The 23,378-nt window shown below is 45.0% G+C and overlaps 1 protein-coding gene across 6 annotated transcripts in view; it reads right to left on the bottom strand.

Annotated features, from left to right (window-relative positions):
• POU2F2 (POU class 2 homeobox 2) overlaps positions 1–23,378 on the bottom strand; it is a 107,675-nt gene that overhangs the window by 33,511 nt on the left and 50,786 nt on the right. Inside the window, exon 1 of one of the 6 annotated variants that reach the window (XM_020807899.3) lies at positions 6,573–6,753. The exons of 4 other annotated variants lie outside the window; for them this stretch is intronic. In XM_020807899.3, coding sequence (XP_020663558.2) covers positions 6,573–6,600 — 28 coding nt within the window. In that variant the 5' untranslated portion in view covers positions 6,601–6,753. Of the gene's footprint in view, positions 1–5,171; positions 5,385–6,572; positions 6,754–23,378 lie in introns of those variants that run through there. One more of the 6 variants, XM_020807902.3, reaches the window with a different exon arrangement.

The following is a 23,378-nucleotide window of genomic DNA, read 5'->3' as shown; positions in this document are numbered from 1 at the left end:
CCTTTTTTAAAAAAATTCTTTCTTGGTTTGGTTCGATCCTGCCCCCGAATGGCTGTCCATCCCCTACCTGGAATTGGCCAGACCTTTGCGGTGCAGAAGGGGACAAGAGGGTCTGGATTTCCTGTAAAAGTTTCTGTTTCTGTTCCTCTCCTCTCAGGTTTTGCAGCCTTATCATCATGATCCTTCTGATTTGCATAAAACTAATGAGTCACGCTCTAATAACAGAGATAGAACCCTGCTGAAGTAAGCTAGACCTCTGCATGGGATGGGCGATAACAGAAAACGCTGAGCGACAACCCCATATAATATGGTACTCGTGTTGTTTGAACCATTGAGACTAGCATTTACTGAAGTGTCAACTACCACAATGGTGATAACTACTGAATTAAGACTGCTCTAGGTGACCATTTTGTCACCTTCTGCTGGTAAAAAGGACAAGACAATATAGATATATACAGACACTTTTCTGGAGGTGCTGTTTAGTCATCTGCATGCATGGATCTGTGACGACGCAAACTTTTCTGCACTGGCCAGAAACTGGGAAGAAGACAAGCAGCAATGCGCATGTGAACACATGCGCATATAAAAAATTTCCCTCAGCACTTGATAAGATGATGCAGAGCTGCTCGTAAGATGACTGCACCAACCTGAGGAGAACCTTCTCACCAAGGGCAATATAGTTATTTGTATACTAACAAGTAACGAGAATTTGATTCTATCACACATTAGTTACAAGCATGTGGGAAAATATAACCATCCAAACAACCAACTTACTAAGTGGCTAGTTTCACACCTTGGTACGTGTATACCTCTATTCACATATTCATTTAATATAAGTCAGAATCTCTATCGGGTCTTTGTATTTTTACGTTTCTTTCCTTGGCGGGACTTCTATGCCTTTAGTAACTAACAGCACAATACCGCATTTTTCTGTGTATAAGACTATACTTTTGTCTAAAATCTTTAGCCTAAAAATTGAGGGTCGTCTTATACACGGAAGTAAGCTGAGGAGAGAACAAAAACAAGTGGAGGGGAAAGCAGGGATCAAAGCGATCCTGCAGCGCTTTGATCCATTTCCCCCTACACTTGCTAAGCCCCACTTAGATTTCTCAATTTTGGATTAGAAAAGTGGGTGCGTCTTATACATGGTAGCGTCTTATACACAGAAAACACGGGTCAGACATACGACCATTCTTGTCATAATATTTCAGTGCTACACAGGCCAAATCTTTTTGATTTCTTCTTTGTGGTGCACTTCTTAAAGACACACCACCAATCCTGGTAGGGAAAACGACGGCAGCCTTTTTGAGGAAATATTAAGGCATCTACCTACTTGGTTTTCCCCACCATCCTGTACATAAGTTCCTACAACTAAGCAGTGGTCCCTGAAGGATAGTCCCACTCCCTTTGACCATCTAGCTGCCCAGTAGCCACCAAGACGATGGGACCGGCCCCCAAGTCAATCTTTCAATGCAGAATGTTCTTATTTACGGTTCAAGCCGGTCGTACCCTCTGTCAGGATATTTCATTCCATTTCTCCATCTCGTTTTCTTCATCATCCACCAGTCCCCCCAGTATGTTCAAAATGTGCAGTGTTTTGAGGTTGCCCTACGTGGGTTTGAATGGATGATGCTATTTTGGCTACATAAGGACCACCGCAAGGCAATCTGAGTTTGCAATTGGCAATATGGGCTTAAGGAGTGCCTTCAATTAGTTTTGTCACTTTTCTAACCAGATATGACAAGGAGATAGCAAGAGGGCAACATGTTTTTATTCCTTGTAAAGCCATGAAGTGATAGGGAAGGTTTGCCTGCTTCATTTTGACTGTCAGGTCACAGTTAAAGACACAGAAGTAACACCATCGGTGACAGAAAGATGGCAAGCCCGTGTCAAACACCCTGATCATGAGGTAGCACCCTTAGCTCAGAGCGCCCCCCACCATAAAGGTGTGATCACGGGGATGATTACAGGTGGAAAAAAAAGATCTGATATTTCTATAATCTCTGATCAAAGATAACGGAGGCAGAAGATACGTGTGAGAAAAAGGCAGTCACAGTGGTTTTAAAAAAAATGGAAACTAAAAGGGAATTTTCACGAGTGATACTAAAAACACCTCTTAAAGCTTCAATATATCACTTGCGAATATTGTGAATGTAATATCAGAAACAGAGCAGGGCAATTTTCAAGTGAAATTCACCAATCGACTTTTTCGTCCGCAATAAAATCTCAGTTAATTCAGGAAATCCTCAAAGGCACTGGATTTTAATTTTAAAAAAATGAATTATCAAACATTGTCCAGGACCTGTGTTTCCTACCCGTCTTTCAGCAGGAGCCAGAGATTTAACATTCTCTGGTATAGATATCTTGATAGAGAGAAAAAAACATTTCATACTACATTTTTGTCTGCCATGCAGTTCTAAACGCCAGTATTACAGAATAAACGCAAACGCAGGAATCTCGTCAAAAGGAGAAAAAGTGGCATACTTCAAAAATATTATCTCGTCACTTGTTGTCCTACAAATAGCAATAAGATTGACAGCAGTTGCGTTCTGTGACGAGCTGCTTTTACAGAATTGCAAAAGAAAACAAATCAAACAGGTGAAGCTATTGTTTTGGCAGGTGAGGAAAATGTTTGATGTACTGATGTTTTGTGTGTCCTGTGAAGCTCTGTGCAAGACCTAACAGGCAGCTGACACTGAGATCAAAATAGCCATGCGAACAGTAGTAGTAGCTGCATATGTAAAATATTCAGGTTACATCTGCACATGCATGAAGCAAATAACAGACAGGTGTCAAAATACGTCGCTTATTAGAACAGTTTGCAGAATGTGCCTTGATCTCTTCTATTCTCCTCACTAGCAATGTCAACCAAACCCCTGTCAAAAAAAAACCTTGAGATTTTTTTAACCAATGTAATCCAGCAGCACAGATTTCAGCTGGATCTCCTGTCCTCCTCATGTCTCACTGTTGGCCCTTCATACAGCTCTGCTGTCAGATAAACTAACATGTTACTCTCGCCATCAGGAAGATGTGGTAAGAGATGGGACAAGAGGCTCAGCGACAGAGATTTCATCGGCTTCCTAAATTGATCAAAAATAAAGGTAAAGTCTCCAGGTCACAATCTGATTCTTCCCAGCCTGACCTGAAGGGAACAAGGGTCTCCCTTACCCGCAGCACTCAAGCATGATCTAAAATAAGCAAAATGTGCCACTCCCATCAGCCTTGCCCAGAAAAGACAAGGACCGGACAGTCACAACACATGGCACCGAGACTGTGACATTAGGTGCCAGTGGACCTCTGGACACAGTGCTAAGGGCTAATATACACTTCTGAAGGTGCTGCGGACTGTGGGACGTCAACGTGGGGCCAGGCTATAGGAAAGACGGCCAATAACGGTGGCTGGCAAAAGGCAACTCTGGAGGCTGCATGCAAATTCTGAGGTTCCCTTGTGGTCCGCTCCTGATGCCCAGAAATTCACTCAGTTAATAAAATGGCGTGTTGCTGTTCCTGGAGCCTCCAGGAGCTGCGATGCACCTTTTAAATAAGAGCAGCAGGACACCAGAAGAACACCCTCCCCAGCAAGTCACCCAGCCTCGATCCATAAGAATCTGTCCCATGCTATAAGATTAGTTTTAGAGGCCTTGCTTATGTGCCTCTTCTGGGATCCGTGATGCTGGCAGGTACAAGGGATGGGACCTTTTCATGGGTAACCCCAGTCCAACTGACGTGCCTATGGCTGCAACATGACATACCTCTAAGCAGGCTTTAAAGTCTCAAGATCTAAAATGTTTTCATACCCAAACTCATAGCATGGTGTGTGTGTGTATATATATATACACACACACCATGCTATGAGTTTGGGTATGAAAACATTTTAGATCATTTTGCTGGGTTTCTTATTATTCTGTTGCTGTATGTCATTATTAATACTGCTGTTTTTATAACAATCTTATTGTTAACACCAGTATTATTTTATAGAGCATTAAGGTTAAACAGGAGTATTTATTATACTGTGTTTGGTTTTTATTAAAACATATTGTGATGAATTGACCCTGAAAGGCACCTCAGCTGAAAGAAAGAAAGAAAGAAAGAAAGAAAGAAAGAAAGAAAGAAAGAAAGAAAGAAAGAAAGAAAGAAAGAAAGAAAGAAAGAAAGAAAGAAAGAAAGAAAGAACGAACGAACGAACGAACGAACGAACGAAAGAAAGAAAGAAAGAAAGAAAGAAAGAAAGAAAGAAAGAAAGAAAGAAAGAAAGAAAGAAAGAAAGAAAGAAAGAAAGAAAGAAAGAAAGAAAGAAAGAAAGAAAGAAAAGAGGTTGGGGCTCCTGTGAATTGAAACCTGACTAAAACTCAGATGGATCAGATCACTTTCACTGCTCATTTTTTTTGTTTCCAGTATTTTTAAGGGCAGGAGGGAGCCTGGAAACACACACATACTGAGAGCTGAAACAGATCTTGATACCCTAGTTTCCCAAGTAGGAGATACAGTGTTACTATATTGTTGCCGTGTTTCACACAACCAACGTGCAAACAGCACTCCGTGTTTAGTCTCCCAGTGAGCGACCTGCAAGCCAAAGCAAGCTAATTTGCAATTTGAGAAGCTGCAAAACATGCTATTGAATTGAAAATCAGGCATCCTGTGCAGGGTGGATAAAAATCAATGGTTGTTGTTTTTTAATCAAATTGATCTGAATCATAATTTTAATTTTAATCATCAAAAATGTCTGATTTGTTAAAAAAAATCAAATTGTGATTTCAATCTTTATTTGAAATCAATTTGATTTAAAATCGAATACACCCAGGTCCTGAGTCTGGAAAGGCTCAAACCACGGATTTAAAAGAGTTTGGGACCTCATATTCTCCTTCCATGGCTGCTCTGCTCAATTGGTTTCAACAGTAGCCTGACATACAAAATTATCAGCCTCTCCCTGCACTTGACTTTGCAAATGTTCCTACAGCAAGTGCTATCAAGACAAAGGAGTCAGAAGGGTGTATTGCCAAGTCCAGATGCCCACAGATCGAGCTGGGCCCATTGATCACCATCCCTGCTATTCCTGGGATGCCTTTCCTTGTTGGAAAAGCTGGCAGAAATTTTCTCTTCACTAAGTCTTCACTAAGTCCAGGAGGAGCTGCTTTTCCAGCCTCTCTCTCTCCCCCCCCACTCCAACCCACCCTCCAAATGGCTGGCCACCCTTTGCCGGCTTTCACTTCTGCTTCCCTTTCACATTTTTAGATATTTTAAAAACAGCCTCCAATTTACTGAAAGCCCGGCTAAAAACAGAAGCCCAGAAACCATTTGGTAGCTCCGGGCAAGACTCCTCCCCTCTCTGCAGCCAGCTTTTCTTCTTCTTCTTCTTCAGCCTTTTTCTTCCTCACTAAGGGACACATAAGAAAGTTATGTTCAAAGGAACTGGGGCATCCAGTTGCAACCAGAAATAAGGCTCCTATGCCTTTTAGCAGTTTCAAACCAGCGGACTGGGGAGGGGAAAAGATTTTTGCATGCCAAACTGTGCCTGCCAATTACTCTCTTCCAAGCAATTATTAAAAAGTATAGGCACTCTGTCTTCACCTGTGCCTGATCATCCTGCAGGTAACATTTTTTCCCCTGCAGCACCTCCCATTAGCCAGGATTGTAAAGCATCCGAAGCCTGTCCTGGCTCCTGTGTCTTTAAACTTTACCTGCAGAAATCCGCAGGTAAAACATTTCACAGCAAGAAGATTAAAAAAAAACACACACACAATTGCAGATCGAGCTATCGTGTCTCGCGGAAAATTGGAGGCTATTTATCAGGCAAAATTCAAAGGAGAGGGGAAAAAAGAACAATTAAAAATTTTAAAAACCCCAAAACTTTATGACACCTTAAAGACTATTATATTTTAATATGAGCTTTCATCAATCAAGTCCGCTTTTTCTGAAAAGTTGGCAACCTAGGCTATGCTACTGTACTCCCTTTTTTCCCAAACAAGAATTTCTGCGAATTTTTTACAGCTGGATGACATGCAGAAATTCAAAAGGTACAGCTTCTCCTTACCTGATTGACAGGGAAGGTGGGAGAGCTGCCCTGTTGCATTTCTGCCTGATAGGCAGCTTTCTGGTGTCAGAATTGTGCCAGGAAAAAGCCAATGTCGTCCCTCCCTTCCATAACTCATACGAATCCTTAGGTGCCACCGAACGTCTGCTGGCTCTCTCTCACTCTTGACTTTGAGCCTACTGGTATCTCCCTCCTGGCACTGTGCCCTCCTCTCCTTTTGCACAGGACTCTACACAAGGCAGGACTAGAGGCAGACAAAAGCTTGCCAGGTATGACCCAGGTACCATCGCTTGTGGCAAATGAATGGCAGCTTCGGTGCCACCGTTCAGAGACCATCCGAAGGCTGACACACCACGAAGACATTCAAAACAGAACCCACTGTGAGATGAGCATGCACACCCCATGGTTGGTGCTGTCTCTCCGTGGTTTCGCTCTGGCACAAAAGGAATCCCCCAGTGCAAAGAACGGCAAGGGGTCCGTTGGCGAAAAAGCAGCACAAGGGAAGAAAGCGAACGGCTCGCTCACGCCCGGGGTTACTTACCTGCTGCCCACAGTCCTGAGTTCACCATGGCTACGATTCTTCTGGTGTGAGAAAGAGGACATTGGGAGGCTCTGCCCGCTACCGACAGACACGGCCCGTCTCAGGGAGGGGAACAACGAATGGCGGGACACGGAAGGGCCTTGTTGTGCGGGGGCAGGGCTGGGGGAGTCCCTTGGTGTTTGAGAAGCAAGAACAGTGAATGTGGCAGGAAGCAGCTGGGAGGAAGAAGCCATGGCCGGGTGTGGAGGGGGGGGAGTGAAGAACGCTGCAAGGCCTGGCACACAACAAAACACATGCGCATGTGGCACAGGGACTGTGGTTTAAGCAAGGATCCTTGAAAATGTGGCTTCATTGGGGCTAGATGGATCCCATGGCTTTCTGGTGCTGACATGGCCACCTCTGCTCCTTATTCCATGTTGCCCTCGAGCAAATGGAGCACATGTGCCCATGTGGGACTGGGAACCTCAAAAGCATCTTTGTATATTGCAGGCTAAATGCTGTCCTGGACAGCCACCTAGGGCCCCCAGGGTGTAACATACAGAGCTTGGAAAAGTTATTTCTTTGCACTGCACATCTGACGTGTAGTATTCCAGTCACTGCTGATTGGGCAATGCTGGGGGTTGTAGTTCAGAACAGTAACTTGTCGAGGACTGGTAAAGGGAGTCCCTTTTCGATTCGCTTTCTACTAAGACAGTGAGATGGAATGAAGACATCCAAAAGACACAGATAGCTTCCTAGGGTCCCCCAGCTCTTAAAAAGAAACGTAATAGTAGTGGATGAAAAGGAAGTGAAAAACTCGTTATAAGGCATGGCTAAACATGCATGGTATGGTCTGTGTTCCTGCCTGAATTGCTCAGCTTTGGAATGTTCTAAAGGAAGGTCTCGCACAGGCACAATAACCCAGTTGTGTAAGTCAGAACTATGGAGCAGAATGCATATTTCTTTTCCCTCCAGACCAACAATTCCTTCAAAGCACCATGTCTAAGCAATCAGACTTGTCAAGGAAGCCCATGATGACCTCCCTTAACCAATCACAAAACAAGGCAAGCTTATTCACAATATGAAGAGTTAGGCAAGTTTATAAACATGCCATTTACCTCTTTAGTGATCTCTCCTTCTAATGATATACCAATCGTTGTGTAAGAGGTCCCTCGGTTGCATGCAACAGCCTCATTCCAGGGGAATTCTGGGGTTTGTAGTCCAAAATAGTCCAGTATACAGAGTCAGTTTTGTTTGGACTGAGAGGCACATACTTAACGTGGAACTAGTTATTCCTCAACAGACTTGAAACACCCTTTGTTTCTACGATTGCAGGTCAACAAACCCGGAAAGCTATCCCCAGACTCCAAACACCATGTGCCTAGCTGTTGCCTACTGAGAATAGAAAGAATCTTCTCAGGTCATGCTCCGAAACAGTTTTTATTACATAATAAAGAGCTGAACACCAGTATCTGAAGCATTGTGAAGCTAAGCCTTCAGGAGGGTGAAGATTTAAAAGCTTTTAAGAAGACTGTGGAAGTTTCCAAATGGCAATCAACAAGCTATTTGCAGATATTCTGTCCCTCCCTCCCTTTTGTCTATGTTTGTGTGAGTGTGGTTTTTAAAAAAAAGGCACAAGAAGCAATGGGAAAGCACAGAAGGGGTGCCAGTCGGAAAAGATGCCACCTGGACCCCTCGGAGATGTCACTGAAGGAAATCATGTTTCATATTCTAGAAGATCTCAGCAACAGAGCGCTGCTGGTTTTTAGCAAGAGAACCTGCATTTTTGTCCATGTGCCACTGGGTGGAAGCAGAACACTGCCAATTCTCACACTCAACCACACTCAACCTGTAGCGATGTAGTCCACCGCAGTCTCAACTCAACACTTGTACCAGACGATTCTTGCCCAAATAGCTGTCAAGTTGATCCTCAACCTGCACATACACCCCCATGCACCCATATGAACATGCAAACATAGAGGTCTCAGCACAGCGTCACATGTGCATACTTGACAACCAGGAATACAAGCAGCCAGAGGTTTCTGTTGTTAGACTTGAGACCAGTCCTTCAGAACATTCACGAACAACCCACATAATGTCACAAGTCTGATGGAAGCAACAAAGTTGTACATGACTTCTCCCAGAGGGTCGCTATAGAACAGGCGCTGGATGACCCATGCCCCCTGCCAGTGATGTACATTCCTCCCAGTTACACCTCGTGGTGGTCCATGGGATGGGTAACTGGGAGGCCCAATTTCACCATGGCATCACTGCTTGTTGGCCCCTAAAACATGGGGAAAGCAATCTCTCGCATACAGAGATAATTAAAAGCACTCGCTCTGCTTACCCATGCTCATAACCAACACTAGGAAATAGAAGTTATTAAGAGACACAATGGTTTATTCCAGCCCACCTTCATTCTCACCCATGTAAAAAAAATCATACTCTCCAGAAAACCATCCATGTTTCTTTGGGCTCAGACCAACTGGATGTAGACAAGTTACAAGGGTACCACTGTGGCTATTTTTATGGGTTTCAGGATCTTGGGACAGGAATAATAAAGGCTGGGGCTAAGAGCACAAGAGGTGGCCCTGATCCACACTTTCTTAGCATCTTACCAGCATCAAGTGGGACATAGCCCAGTGAAAACCACAGCATGTATGTTGCAAACAAAGATCCCTAAGAAAGGAACCTATAGATTACAGAGCTTTCACTGGCTATATTGTTGGGATCCATTCCAAGGGAAAAGGTCTTGGGCTAGTGAAAAGATCTGGGTTCAGTCTCAAGCATCTCCAGTTAAACAATCTTAAGGCCCAAAAAAACCCAACTATGCTCAAAGTCTCTGGGTTGCTACTGCCAGCCAAAGAAGGCAGGACCTGGTAGGATAGTTCCTGTATAAGACAGCTTTGTTCACTTAGGTATATGCATAGTAAGACAGAGGAGCGTAAGAGCCGGAGCTGGTTGGTAAATTGTTGTATGTCTCTGCGGCAAATTGGGAATCGCTGTTTCACAGGATTGTTGTGAATAGTGAACACACAACAGTTAACAGTGTTATATAGCTTTTGGCCATCCTAACCTTAGTGAAATGGGGTCCCTGCTGGAACCAATCAGGGAGAGAGGTCTACTCAAAAACAAACAGAAAGGTAAGAGCAGAACTAGACTCTCCCCCTAAATGTGTTTACGTGGAATAAGATTAATAGAATGTTGGTCTGCAGGCTAAGCAATCCAAGCGGCCTGACTTCATTTTGAGAATACAATGGGCCAAGGTCTAATTCTTGGAAAGGCAGTTCTAGGATGAATGTGGAAAGTATGCTTTGTCGCAAAGGGGTCTCTGTGTTCAGTTCAGTTCATGGCATAACTGATAAAAAGAAGGTCTGCAGCTGTTACAGGGTAGAATTGCAACAGAAGCTATGATGCCAGTCGAGGTTGACCCTCTTGACCTTCGGCGTGAGTATTAAACTTATAGGTCAGGTCTCTGAGATGTGAACCAGTTTGGGAATGTGATCCTAGAGAGGCTTTCCTTCAACCCCCGACTTCTTTTCGGAGCGTCTCTGATCATGTGCACAGGGCACCCTGCCAGTGTCTTGCTTCCACAGACCTGAAATTAGAGTCCCAAACGTCCAGGTCAAACTGCTGCCAGGCCACCCCAAGCGCTGGTCCCACTTTCTGTTGGTCTTGGGCCAACCACAACGCTACAGGTTGGTACTGCGAAACATAAAGAGAGCCGGAGCGGATGTTCATTAACGAACCACCCACACTCGGCTAGCCCTGGTGCTCTATACGAGGAACCTGTGGCTGGAATAGCAATAGGGCTGCAGGTCAGCATTAAGGGCCAAGAGCCGAGTCGCCCTGCCCGGTCCCTGTCTCCCTCTTCCTGTGGCTGGCTGAGGCGGGCGGTAATGAGAGGAGACGGCCAGTGTCGCGGGCGCTCCCCCGGGGCTGTGGTTATTGTATGTGACGCGCCGGCTCCATCGCGCTGCTCATATTTCTCCCCCGATCAATACTTTTGACTCCCTACAAGACAATAATCGCTTGTCCGCGGCCGCCAGTCGATCAAATACATTATTAGAGTGTGCTCCCGGGGGAGCAGGGAGCAGGGCGGGCGGGGGAGGGGAGCAGCAGGCAGGGGGAAAGTAGAAGGAACAGGGCAGGTTGGGGAGGGTGGCCATGGCAGGAGGCAGGACCCAATTGAGGTGGGACGGGGTGGAGGGTAGGAAGGAGGAGACTCCCTGTTATCTCTTCCACTGCTTCTAATGGCTCCTTCCACACGAATGTTCTAACAGGAACGCATCATGGTTTCCACCTCCATTCAAAGCTAGATGGTAAGGATTCAGAGTAGACCTCCAACAAAGAGTTCTACAAAAAGTTCCTTGAGGAGTTTGGATAGCTCTCTTGAACCTTCTGGCTTTCCACAGAATTCTGATATAGTTTCATTTTAGAAGAAATCTCCGTATTTTGAACCTTCAACATTCATTTCTGATGGGATTCGGTGACTACCAAGGACAATACTGAACCCTTCTGAAAACTTCTCGCTCATTTCATCAAAACATTTGAATGTGGCCTAGGCCTGAGGACCATTTTGCGACTATCTATCTTCTACAGTGAGGTCTTTCTCCACTATAAGGTCCATCCGTTGGGATAAATCTTCATGTTTCATGGACCAGAATATTTCACCAGAAGGCCATTAATGGCAAATTAGCCATCCCGTTTGACTTAAGGATGTCCTCCTCATTTGTTTCGTGTTACTAGGGATGTAAATCACTACTTACTTGATTCTTGCAGGGAAGATGAAAAATGTTTAAAAGTTTTCTCCCAAATGGAGAAGTTTACAAGAGTTTTTATGATTTTTTTCAAATTTTGCAGACTTTTTTTGCAAAAATCTGCAGAATTTGGTTTTGTACGAAAACTTGCATTTTGTGCAAAAAACCTCAAATTTTACATATACATATGTATTTTACACCAGATACAAGTAACGTGTATTTACTTGTACAGTATTTAGCATTTTGCACTAAATACAAGTAAAATATACTTTCCCTGTGTAAAATGCAATGTTTGGGGAGGGAGCTAATGTTGCTACTGAGGCAAAATCCACAATCTTCATGCTTCCATGCAGGAGTGAAAATTTCATAGTGGTTGACAGTTTTTTAAATGGAGTATCTCAAAGTGTTGAGACACCCTTTTTCATCAAGGATAGAAAGTCTGTGAGCATCCATTATATCCTCACACATTACATTCTGTTCATAATCACATCCACCCTGTGCCTCAGTTCTACGAAGGGCAGGATCCTGAAGGATTATTTCCAGCGGAGTATTTAAGGCAATGACATTAACGATCACAGCATGTGCAAAACATGTGGTTTGCGCCATCAATGTTGCGCGCCTTCCTATCTGAGATTAAGAAATCGGAACAAAGGGAGCCAGATGTTTAAAAATATAAGTTCCTCTGCCTTTTAAAACTTCTGCCCAAGAAAGGCTTTCACACATTCTGCAAGTTGTACATAAGAGACAGGAATTTTCTCTCCTTCGCTACATCTGCTCGTCTTAGCAATAGAAGGGCAGGGTTAGAGGCCCCTAGTGAAAGAAGGTCAAGAGGATCTGGATGTTTGATACTTGTGCAGATGAGGAATTTCTAGCAGGTCAGCTGAGGAGCATCCATGGGTTTGTACAGGTCAGGAAATGGGCCTTCTGAAGCAACTTTTTTCCTGGCACTAAATCATGATTCTTATTAATGGATTCCTCCTTCCTTCCCTCCAATCCTGGCAGAAAAAAGTAGCCTTCTGGATTAAAGAAGAAACCCCCCCCCCAGGACAGTTGTTCCCAACCTTCAGAGCCCAGATGTTCTTGGACTAAAACTCCCGGAAACCATCAGCACTAGTTCTGCTGGCCAGGATTTCTGAGAATTGTCCTCCAAGAACATCTGTCAATCCAAGGTTGGGAACCTAGGACCTAGGTTCTCCCTCTTTGGTCCCCCAGATGCTTGGACTTCAACTCCCAGAAGCATCATTACACATGGCCATTTATCAAGGGACACAGTTCACAAACAGGGGAAGGGCAAAGGCTGAAAACTACCACCTTTAGAAAGGGACTCCTCCTATCTACCTGTACCCTACAAACAAGGAGGTCATCCCAACGATACCTGATTGGATAAGGACATCTTTTAAAAAACCATATATTTTTAAAATCGGCTTCTACAGTAGGGTGGGCATCCTGCAGGCAAAAGGCCCTAAGTAGTCCTCAGCATAATTTAAAAAGACTTCTGCAAGTGATCAGTTTAGACCTCGCGAAATGGCCGTCAGTCTCTCTTCCGACAGCCGGCTGGAAGGCGAGAAAGCAAGAGAGATGCAGAGAGATGGGTGGCAGATAGAAGAAAAAGAGAAGGCCATACGCCTCTTTGGCTACGCCATATTCCACAAAGGGCCTGTAGCCACCAGGAGATGATCCCTAAAGGAATATATCTCTCGGCAGATCAAAGACTGCCTACCCTTGTTCTATATAGAGGACTTTGTCTGCAAAAGAGACATTTGGTCATGGGTTTTCCGGCAGATATAGTTTGGCACTCAGCAGCCAATAAATAACATTTCCAAGGTGGCACATTTGAGCACCACCTGTTTGTGTGGGACGTGGCACATACACAAAGTAGGGGCAAGCCCTATGAAAGAATCCACGCCAATTTTTGCCAAGCTGCAAGGTAACAATGAGGTTGGTGACACTAAGTTTCCTGTTGCGGCAGAGAAGACAGAGAAGATACCAATCCCTACCTCAAAGGTTCATGGATGCGGGGGGGGGGGGAGGAAGGAGCAGCAAAAATGCTTGGACTACTTAAACAGATGGGGCGATGGTGAGAAGGACAACATACAACCAACGCGGAGGTTTAAACTGTCCAAAGGATGCCTCCTGAAGTAGGGTTTGAGGGGAACACGGAAAATGACTGAGCAGCAATGTGGATATTTTGAAAGAGAAACAGCACCATAATGATTGGAGAGGAGAAAATAAGAGGCAAAGTCACCTCCATTTTAGAAAATACAAAGGTTTAAAAAAACCACTTTGGGATTCATCCCAAAGAAGAAAGGAGTAGTGAAAAGGGATGCCGGGAGTAACAGATCGCCATATCCCTTTGCATAGGTCACAAAATGTAGAATCTAGAATTGGTATATATGCTCATTAGCCTTTGCACACTGTCCAGGGCTTTGTTAATCACGGGCTTTTCATGCCCGTGTATACCAGTCTGTGCACATGTTTACAAAATGGAATATAGAGCACATAAAAAAGTGGAGACGATTCCTATGGTACTTCATTGTAACCAAGTCAGGTACAACTACAGCTATATAAATGTCCAGCTATGGCACACCTACAGGAATTTTAACTTGCCCAAGCCATACCTGGCTAATCGCTAATTAATGTGGCCTTTTCCAGTTTCCTTTTCCATGGTGAAATCAGCCCAGGTGGATGTTTTTGCCCAAGTCTAGATCATTTCAGTGGGTCTCAGAGCCTTCTGAAAATCTCAGTTCCATGTCCTAATAATGCAGGCTTCAAGGGTTCCAAATCTCTGGGTCAAACCAGAAAAGAGAAAAGAGCTTCAGAAGTAGAAGTGGGTGAAATAGTTTTCTTCCAGCGATGCTGTTCCTCCAAAGTTCCATACCTGAGTAATCGAATGTGTGAAGGAAACCTGCATTTACCTTGTGAGGATCAATCACGAAACAAAAACGAAAAAAAGCTTAATTGCAACACACAGAGGCAAGGAAACCAGGTGTTGATAAACAGATGCATTTTACATTTTAAGATACTTTCGCTTCTAATGGCACTCTAACAGTATTGACAGGTTCGATCCTCAAGCCCCCAAAGGGAGTGGGGTGCTGATTAGGTTGTCTAGTGCTCAGGGCATAAAGCAAACAGAGAAGAGACTGTACTGTCCAGGTGTGTACTGTGGGAGGAAAATACTACGCTACCTTGCACAAGTGTTACCTGCTTTTCATATTTACACTCTCACTGCAGCTTTGTGTATGCCTGGCCTTCACGAATTTTGCACACTTCTTTGCCTCTTCATCACATACACCTCTGAGTGTGCACACCAGCGTATTTCCTGCTGTCTGCTCTTGCAGTAGCAAACATTAACATTATTTTACTCAGAGCCAGCCGTATGCCTGCTTTTCTCAGCTGGGTCACCCCTGCCTTGCGTGGAACAAACTTTTCCCTTGTAGAGGCCCTTAAAACAACCTGGGCTTCTTGAACAGACGTAAGGCTTACAAGATCAGCAGTCCGCAACCTACTGCCCTCCAGGTATGCCCGAGTACAATTCCTGTGAGTCCTAGACAGCAACTGGTGGAGGTCTTGAGACGGTTGCAGTCCAACACACGCTTAGGGAGCAAGGTGGACAGTAGCTGTGCCAGAACTACTTCTCGTCAAAAGGAGCCAGATCCTGACCAACCCCAGCTTCTTTGGACCTGAAGAGAATGATGGACGCAGAGAAGTCAACAGCTGTAGGAATGTGTATGTATAAAGAAGTGTGTCGCTAGAAGGGGTAGTGTTGGGAGGACTGATTTGTTCTGTTATTTCTCCATGTACAGTGGTGCCTCGCTAGACAGTTACCCCGCATGACAGTTTTTTCGCTAGACATTGACTTTTTGCGATCGCTATAGCAATTCGCAAAATAGTGATTCCTATGGAGGAATTTCGCTGGACAATGTTTGGTCCCTGCTTCGCAAACTGATTTTCGCTAGACAACGATTTTGACAGCTTCCTCCGCCCTTGCAAAACAGGTGTTTTCGGGACCTAAGCTTCGCAAGACAGCGATTTAAGCAGCTGATCGGCGGTTCGCAAAGCGGCTTTCCTATGGCCGATCTTCGCTAGACAATGACGATTCTTCCCCATTGGAACGCATTAAACAGGTTTCAATGCATTCCAATGGGGAAATGCTTTTCGCTAGACAATGATTTCGCTAAACAGCAATTTCAGTGAAACTGTTTATCATCGTCTAGCGAGGCACCACTGTACCTTTTTCCTCTGCTGTCTAGTAGAGATGGGCTCGAACTGCTGTTTTGGCGGTTCGTGTCAGTTTGTTTAGTGGCCAAACAGGTGTTTGGTGCTTCCCAACCCGGCTTCTTCAGGCGGGCACCCACTCAAAGGCAACAGCCACCGGAGTACTGCCTTGCCCGCCAGAGGAGGTGCAACTGGAAAGTGCCAAATACCTGTTCGGCTGATAAACAAACCAGTAATTTGTGCCCATGTCTACTTTCTAGCTTGGTGCTCCACTCCCTTCTTTTAAACTACCTCTTATCTTTTTCTTTTCTTGCTTATTTTTCTATTTTGGTTCTTCCTCCCTCTTTCCCCGCCATCAATTAAATAAGATAGCGAAAAAAGAACGAGGCCGTCTGCTTGCCACGTTTGCATAAATAACCTGTTTCGGGTGGCATCTTTCTCGTTGCCTCCCGTTCCTTTCAGCAACTTGTCGATAATTACACCGTAAGTGTTTGGACGACGACGGGTGTCTCTTTTTCCAATTTCTGCGAAGCGCTTCGTTTATTTTAAGCACTCTAGGAATAATAAATAATAATCACCGACTCCACAGGGAAGCAAACTCTAAGGCCACATTTGCACCCAGGGTGGCGGGGGGTCGATAGATACTAATCAGAGACAAGGTTCATTGCACTCAGTTCAATGTACAGGCTCGAAAACATGGATTGATTCTGAGCATGGGCAAAGTTTTTTTTGCAAGAAAGAAAGAAAGAAAGAAAGAAAGAAAGAAAGAAAGAAAGAAAGAAAGAAAGAAAGAAAGAAAGAAAGAAAGAAAGAAAGAAAGCTGCCAATTCACACATCACCATCCAAATATCTGCAGTTTCCAAATTAGAGTCCCAACACCCAGAAATGAACCACAATCCACAGTAGTTTCCAGAAAATCACAGGCTCCAGGGATGCGGCAAATTCCTTCTGCAAACTCCAGAAAACTCTGCAAATCCTCATGCCCTCTTGGTTACGTTTCCTCCATGTATTGCTTCCCGCTGGTACTCAGGGTGCACGGATGCTGTTTATCCATTCATACAAGCCTTCCAGGCCACGTCTCTCGTTTACGTGGGGTTACTAATCTTCCTTGCCCTGGCAGGCTCATTTGCAGGCAATGCAGGTATTACTCGTGAGTAGGTGATCCAGCTGTCTGAGTGCTGTCTGGTGCCTAGTCTTGAGCGCGTCCTCGTGTGGGAAGGGACCCAGCTGACCTCAAGATGCGGGCCAGGACTCTCCAACATGAATGTGTACTTCGAAGGATGTGAATCTTAAAATGGGTGGAGGCTTAAATCGGTGACCAAAGGTAATGTATATCGTATCTGTACATGCATGAAAGACACACGTGTCTGTTGACTGAACAGATAAAGGTATTGGGAAAGACAGGGCCTCTCTTTCCTAACAGAGATACTTACATATTAGCACATTTTCTTCTGTCATTAAAGTTCATCAAAGTGGTGTATATGCGTATGTCTGTGCCCATAAAACAGAGAGGGAGACGTACACACGCACTGTGTGTGATAGAAAATGTTTTGTAGCAGCGTTCAAGTGTGTTTTAAGTATATGCATCGGGGGGAAAGCAAGGGTCAAATAATAATAATAATAATTACGAGGCACAAGTATGTGAGCTGAAGAATGTATTCATATAAGGGTGATTGAGTGGGTACGAAAATGAGTGGTTGCGCACGGCAGTGAATATAGACAGATGGGGAAATGGGCGGATGTCATGATGAATAAGGAAAGAGAATGACTTAATGTGTGGGCCTGCTTGCATGTGAAAAAAGCATTTATCCGAGCTGATTCACACTACTGCTTTCTAGCTCATCCCCAATGTCAGAAGCCAAGCTGAGTTGACTTTGCAACATGACACCCAGGAGTTTGTAATTATTTCAATAACACATTGCAAATAACTAGGAAGAATTTGTTTTAAGGAGAGGTTATTTGGAAACGCACTGGAGAAATCTCACTCCATTTTCATCCTGTTTAGGTGTAACCATAACAAGATGGGAATAACTGAATGGAGCCATGTTATGGATCACTGAGTAAAAGCCAGTAGCTTTCCATATGTGCATGGGGCACAATTGTTCTGAGTGTTTTCCTTTTTCTTCCACCCATGTCCCCAAATTTGTTTTGAAACCTTGGTCTCCACAATCTCAGAAAGTCTTTCCCCTGTCCTCCAAAACTGCCCTTCATTCTCCTCCATCAGCCCAACTTGGGAAGCACAACATGAATTGCGCAATGCATGCTCCGACACGATCAGCCATTCGTCAAGCTACATATAATTCTCACACGGGATGTGATCAGAACAGAACAACACTCCGCCGTATGTGGTGCAGATAAAAGGTAAATATACCAAGTCTTTTCCTCCCAGTTGTGACTTCAGATGAATTAATGGGGAATTTCTCCCAGACTCTGGTTCCATAATCATAAACTCTGCCACTGATGATGATCACATTCAACCCTGTAATCATGCATTGGAAAGGGCAGCAGTAGTGGTAGCAGAAGGAAGGAAGGAAGGAAGGAAGGAAGGAAGGAAGGAAGGAAGGAAGGAAGGAAGGAAGGAAGGAAGGAAGGAAAAGAGAGAGGGGGAAGTAAAACAGGCAGGACAAGAGGGAGGGAAGGAAGGAAGGAAGGAAGGAAGGAAGGAAGGAAGGAAGGAAGGAAGGAAGGAAGGAAGGAAGGAAGGAAGGAAGGAAGGAAGGAAGGAAGGAAGGAAGGAAGGAAGGAAGGAAGGAAGGAAGGAAGGAAGGAAGGAAGGAAGGAAGGAAAAGAGAGAGAGGGAAGTAAGACAGGAAGGACAAGAGAAAAGGAAGGGAGGGAGAGACAGAAAGAAAGAAAGAAAGAAAGAAAGAAAGAAAGAAAGAAAGAAAGAAAGAAAGAAAGAAAGAAAGAAAGAAAGAAAGAAAGAAAGAAAGAAAGAAAGAAAGAAAGAAAGAAAGAAAGAAAGAAAGAGAAATCTCATCCTCTTGACTGCTCTTAAAAAACCCTGACTGCAAGTACGGAAGGATGTTTAATATGTGTTAAGGGGTAACTAATCCATGTTAAGGGATTGAGAGTATGCCCCCACGATAAGGGGAATTTCAGAAACCTGAAGTGTGGGGAGGGGAAGCTTCCAATGAACAATGGACTTCTTCGACAAACTACACAGAAGAGAAAGGATGGGGACAGGGTTGCGGGTTTGGGAGTGGGGGGAGAAAGAACAAGAGAGAGGGGGAGGGAGAAAGGAAGGAAGGGGGGGATGCTGGAATTTGCAGTGAGATATTATTTTGGAGGGATAAAACTGAAGCAGGGATGATAAATAGGATTAATATGATGGGGCATGGGGAACCAGACCCCAAGCTGCAGCATCCTTTTCCCATCCCCCAGCGGCTGCGCTTTGTGGGGGGGGGGGTTTGCATCCGTCAGCCCAAGCGCCTGACAATGAAAATGGTTTCGAGCCACGGCTGCCGATCGATACTGTGCAGGGGGAGAGAGGGGGGCTGCTAGCTATGGCAGGGCCAGGCCTCTCGCTCACTCGCTGGCTCTTTCGCCCTCCCCCCCACCTTTCCACCCGACGATTTCTCCCTTCTCCTCGCTTCAGACGCATTTCATTTTCTTTCCTATTCCATTCCCTGGTTTCTGCGTTGCAGCAGACTTTTGGGGGGGGAAGGTTTCAAGGGGGGGCAGGTGACATCCCCACCCTGTCTAGTCTCTCCCTCCCTCTCTCTCTCTCTCTCTCTCTCTCTCTCTGTCACGATTTCGCACTTCTCAGCATGGCTTGCCAAAGCTATAATAGTAATAATAATTTTTTTTAAAGCAATAACAGCAGCAAAACCTGGGGGAACAGCTGGACTTCTTTCCTCTCCCCCTAACCCCATTAAATTAAAACCTGGTGTTGAGAAGCACAAGATAACCAAACCTCCTCTCTTCTGCAGCCGTTCCAGTGGCCATCGACAAAGGGACAAGGTACCATCACCATCCGAGACTGTACAGGTGGAGGAAATCCACCCTGCACAAGATGACAGGACTACGTACACTGGCTATGCTCAAAAATCATCCCAGACCCCCCTCTTTTTCTCGGTACACCCCACACAGCCCAACAACCCTACAAACGTAGGGGTTTAGCTGGGCCAGCTGTGGTCTGTGTTGTTGTTCTCCAACAGAGAACCTGCTTCACCACCGAAGTGAAGATCTACTGTATTTTTCGCACCATAAGACGCACTTTTTCCCCACAAAACAGGGGGTGGAAAGTCTGTGCATCTTATGGAGCGAAGAAAACAGATTATATTTTCCTTTTTTCTTCTCCTAAAAAACTGGTGCGTCTTATGGAAAGGTGCATCTTATGGAGCGAAAAATACGGTAACTCATTGATGGAGAGAAGGGGGACTCTATGAACCAGCCCCGGTGTCAGAGGACCGACGGACGGTGTGCGGCCGTCGACTGGATCCAGTTTTGTCCACTTTAGGAAAAAAAGAGAACAATACAGGACAGCCTGACAATTCACGGATATCCAGGTGTTTAGATTTAGGGCAGCATGAAAGGGAAGCCAAGATCTGGTTATTTAATTGTACGAACGTCATCATCATACCACAAGGAAGAAAAGCGTGCCATTTTGGAGTTCCAACCTTAGGCACCCAAGTATCTGAGCAACTGCATTCATTACAAGGCACAAACAGGATGAGAGAGATAGGGAATAATGGGGCTTTCAGAATAATGGGTTTCAGAACCAGTGAAAAGGCTACGTGAAAATCAGACTATACTTCTCTTCACAAATCTTGTTTCCCAAGAGTCTTCTTGTTGTCTTTCCTCCCCTTAATTCTTTCCTCATCTTCTCACCTCTTTGTTCTTTGGCCCCTTGCTTTTTATTTTAACAGAATTTTCCCTTTTATTAGACAACTGACTTCTCTCTCCCTCCACACCAATCCAGCCAAACCTCCAAATTCTAACCTTATGTTTCATTTTATCCTCAGATTTTTTCCCCTCTAGGTGCCTTTCCATTAAACTCTTCCCTAACCCAACCTCATGACATAAAGCCAGTTTTCAGATTCTCCTCTTTTTCCAGCTAGTGTGTTGGTCTACAACTCTTTTATTTTATTTTCCTCCTCACAACAAGTGTGTGATGCACGTAAGGTCCAGACATAGTCTCTTATGCAAGGCCATTTTGGTTAGTATTATGGCCGAGCAGAGATTTGAACCTGCGTTCTGCATGGAAAAAGTCAATACACTATCTCCACTCTATTGCCAATTGAAAGCTCTGCTTGGCCCAGCGTTGACATTGGTGCCAGTTGCCTGTTTCACCCTAGTTTTACCTCAGCTGTGCACTCTCCAAAATCATGCTGCAATCAAAGTGGCTGAGCTGCTCTTCAGAGCAAAGGGACCCAGAGGCAGAATTTTTGTGAGTTCAGGTCCTGCCCCCACCAGAAATTCAAAGTCTAATCTAATTTAATTCACAAGTAGCCCTTTGTCCAGCCTCACCTCCTATCTAGGGTTATTGTTGTCACTTTTAATGTTTTCATCTTCATTTTTTGTTTTCTGTTACACGTGTTGTAACTGCCTAGAGTAGTGTGTGGATACTAATGGGAGCAGGACACAAAAGGAAGGAAGGAAGGAAGGAAGGAAGGAAGGAAGGAAGGAAGGAAGAAAGGAAGAAAGGAAGAAAGAAAGAAAGAAAGAAAGAAAGAAAGAAAGAAAGAAAGAAAGAAAGAAAGAAAGAAAGAAAGAAAGAAAGAAAGAAAGAAAGAAAGAAAGAAAGAAAGCAGCAACTCATCTTGCTGGACTACTGGAGAGATGGCAAATTTTTAAAAATAATTTACAAATGAATTTTGTCCATACAAATAATTCTTTTACACTTTTAAGTCACTCCCGCTTCCTGTTTGGGGTAATATGTGGCCGGAAACGGAAAACGGAAACGCGAGCCCGATGACTCCCTGGGGCTGTTGGTCCCGTTCAATTCAGCTTTCCCCAAATCTGGCCACAGATAGCTTGATGCAGGAACTGTGAAATCCAAACGGCACCCTTGGCACACATTGATGAACAAGCAGCCACAAATCCACTGGGGCATTTTCCAGCACAGAATTGCTGGAATGAAAAGAAGCTGTGCGATCGTAATATTCTCCTCGTGCCTTTTGCTTCCGCTTGTTTGGGACTGCTCAGGGTACGATGGCTCGGGGGATCAACATTTACCTGTCTTCGATTCTGCTACCTTCAATTAGCATCCCATATCCACCACCTGAGGCAGCTGCCTCTCAGAGCTAACCCTGCAGCCCACGCCTGGACTTCCTTCCCCATGTGTCTGTTCTTCCCGGGCTCTGTGCTCACACACAGGAATCCAGCGGCTTTGCAAGAATACTCAGATCTGGAAGGTGGGGTGGGTGCCGCAGTGTAACGACACCGCTACAAGGGAGCCTGGCTTCCCACCTGTGGACACCTTCACCTTGCGCTCCAGTAAAGTCTTGGCAGTATGTCAGGTTGCCCGTGTACACATCCAGCGTGCGAAGGCGAGGGCCTGAAAGTGATCGGCCAAGGCGCTGGCCCTCGCAAGCTTCTGGCGACGGGGCCTCCTGCTCCCCCCCCCACAACACAATTTGCCCGATCGCCAGACCTGTCCGTCAGGCCCGCGTCGGCTGCTAGGAGCCATGCTGGGAGGTGGGGACGCTGCACCCTCAGGGGGTCGGGAGTAGGGTCGGGGGGGTCACAGCGATGCCCCTCTTATAACAAAGGGGGTTAGTCCTACGTCCCCACCACCACCACCGCCAGCAGAACAGGGAGATTCCCGGTGTCTCTGTGTCGTGGACAGAAGGGCATCACGCTTCTGCTCTAACCACTAGGCTATCAATATTTCCTTCAGGAAGCGATCCAGAATGAACTCGGGGCCCCTCAACACACTGGTGCCACTGAAACCATAAAAACCCAGGTATCACAGGTCTGCTACCAACCAATGTTGAAGAAACGAGACTGTCTACTTTTGAGTAGAAGAGAAGGCCTCTGGATCTGGGTGGAAAAGTGACACTCCACCATCCCCACTCTGCTCTCCCCTTTTTTCTTACTGCAGGGTGGCACACAGCATTTGAAACGCTACCTAACAGTTATGCCCAGCTCAGGTAAAGCCTTACCTGCTATTTTTCCCCCCATTTCAGGCTGTTATTAAAAGCACAGAAGCAGCACCAGGAGAAAAAAGTGGCAACCTCGTTATACTCCCTTCCCTGTTCTAATGAGCTAGCTCATTTATTCTGACCTGGACCTACAATCAGAGATCACCTCTCCGAGGTTCCTATATCCCATTTCCTGGAATTTCCAAGCCTCAACAAGAGCCTCTAAATCTTGGACTACAAGCTTTAGACCAAGGGATGATATTGGTCTTCTTTACTGTTACGGTATGGGGAGAATTTGCACATAGATCGTAGGCTTTCAGGATAGGGGATTATCACATTAGCCCCCCCAACCCGACCTCAACTTCTCTTGTCAACCTTTTTCCTGAGGCTGGCAAGGAAATTGAACCCCCATCATTTCTGCTGGCTGCCAAACCCTGCCCTTGCAAAGCAGGCTCTGAGTTGCCAGTAATTAAAACCCTGTTAAACTTCATTAAGCAGCTCCACTTCCGACCTCATTAAATGATGATGAGGGGAGAAGGAGGGAGGGAGAAGGAGAGCAGGCATGTAAAATGTGATCGCTCAGTAAACCTTAGGACAACCATTTACTTTTTCTGCATCCTTTTTCTTTCTTTCTTTCTTTCTTTCTTTCTTTCTTTCTTTCTTTCTTTCTTTCTTTCTTTCTTTCTTTCTTTCTTTCCTACTTTCTTACTATAGCAGCTAGGAGCCCACGTGATCTAACTTCATTATATAAAAGGAATAGGATT

Source organism: Pogona vitticeps, chromosome 9 (assembly GCF_051106095.1).
Source record: "Pogona vitticeps strain Pit_001003342236 chromosome 9, PviZW2.1, whole genome shotgun sequence".
In the NCBI taxonomy this organism is placed as follows: Eukaryota; Metazoa; Chordata; class Lepidosauria; order Squamata; family Agamidae; genus Pogona; species Pogona vitticeps.
This window is presented reverse-complemented; position numbering and strand designations above follow the sequence as displayed.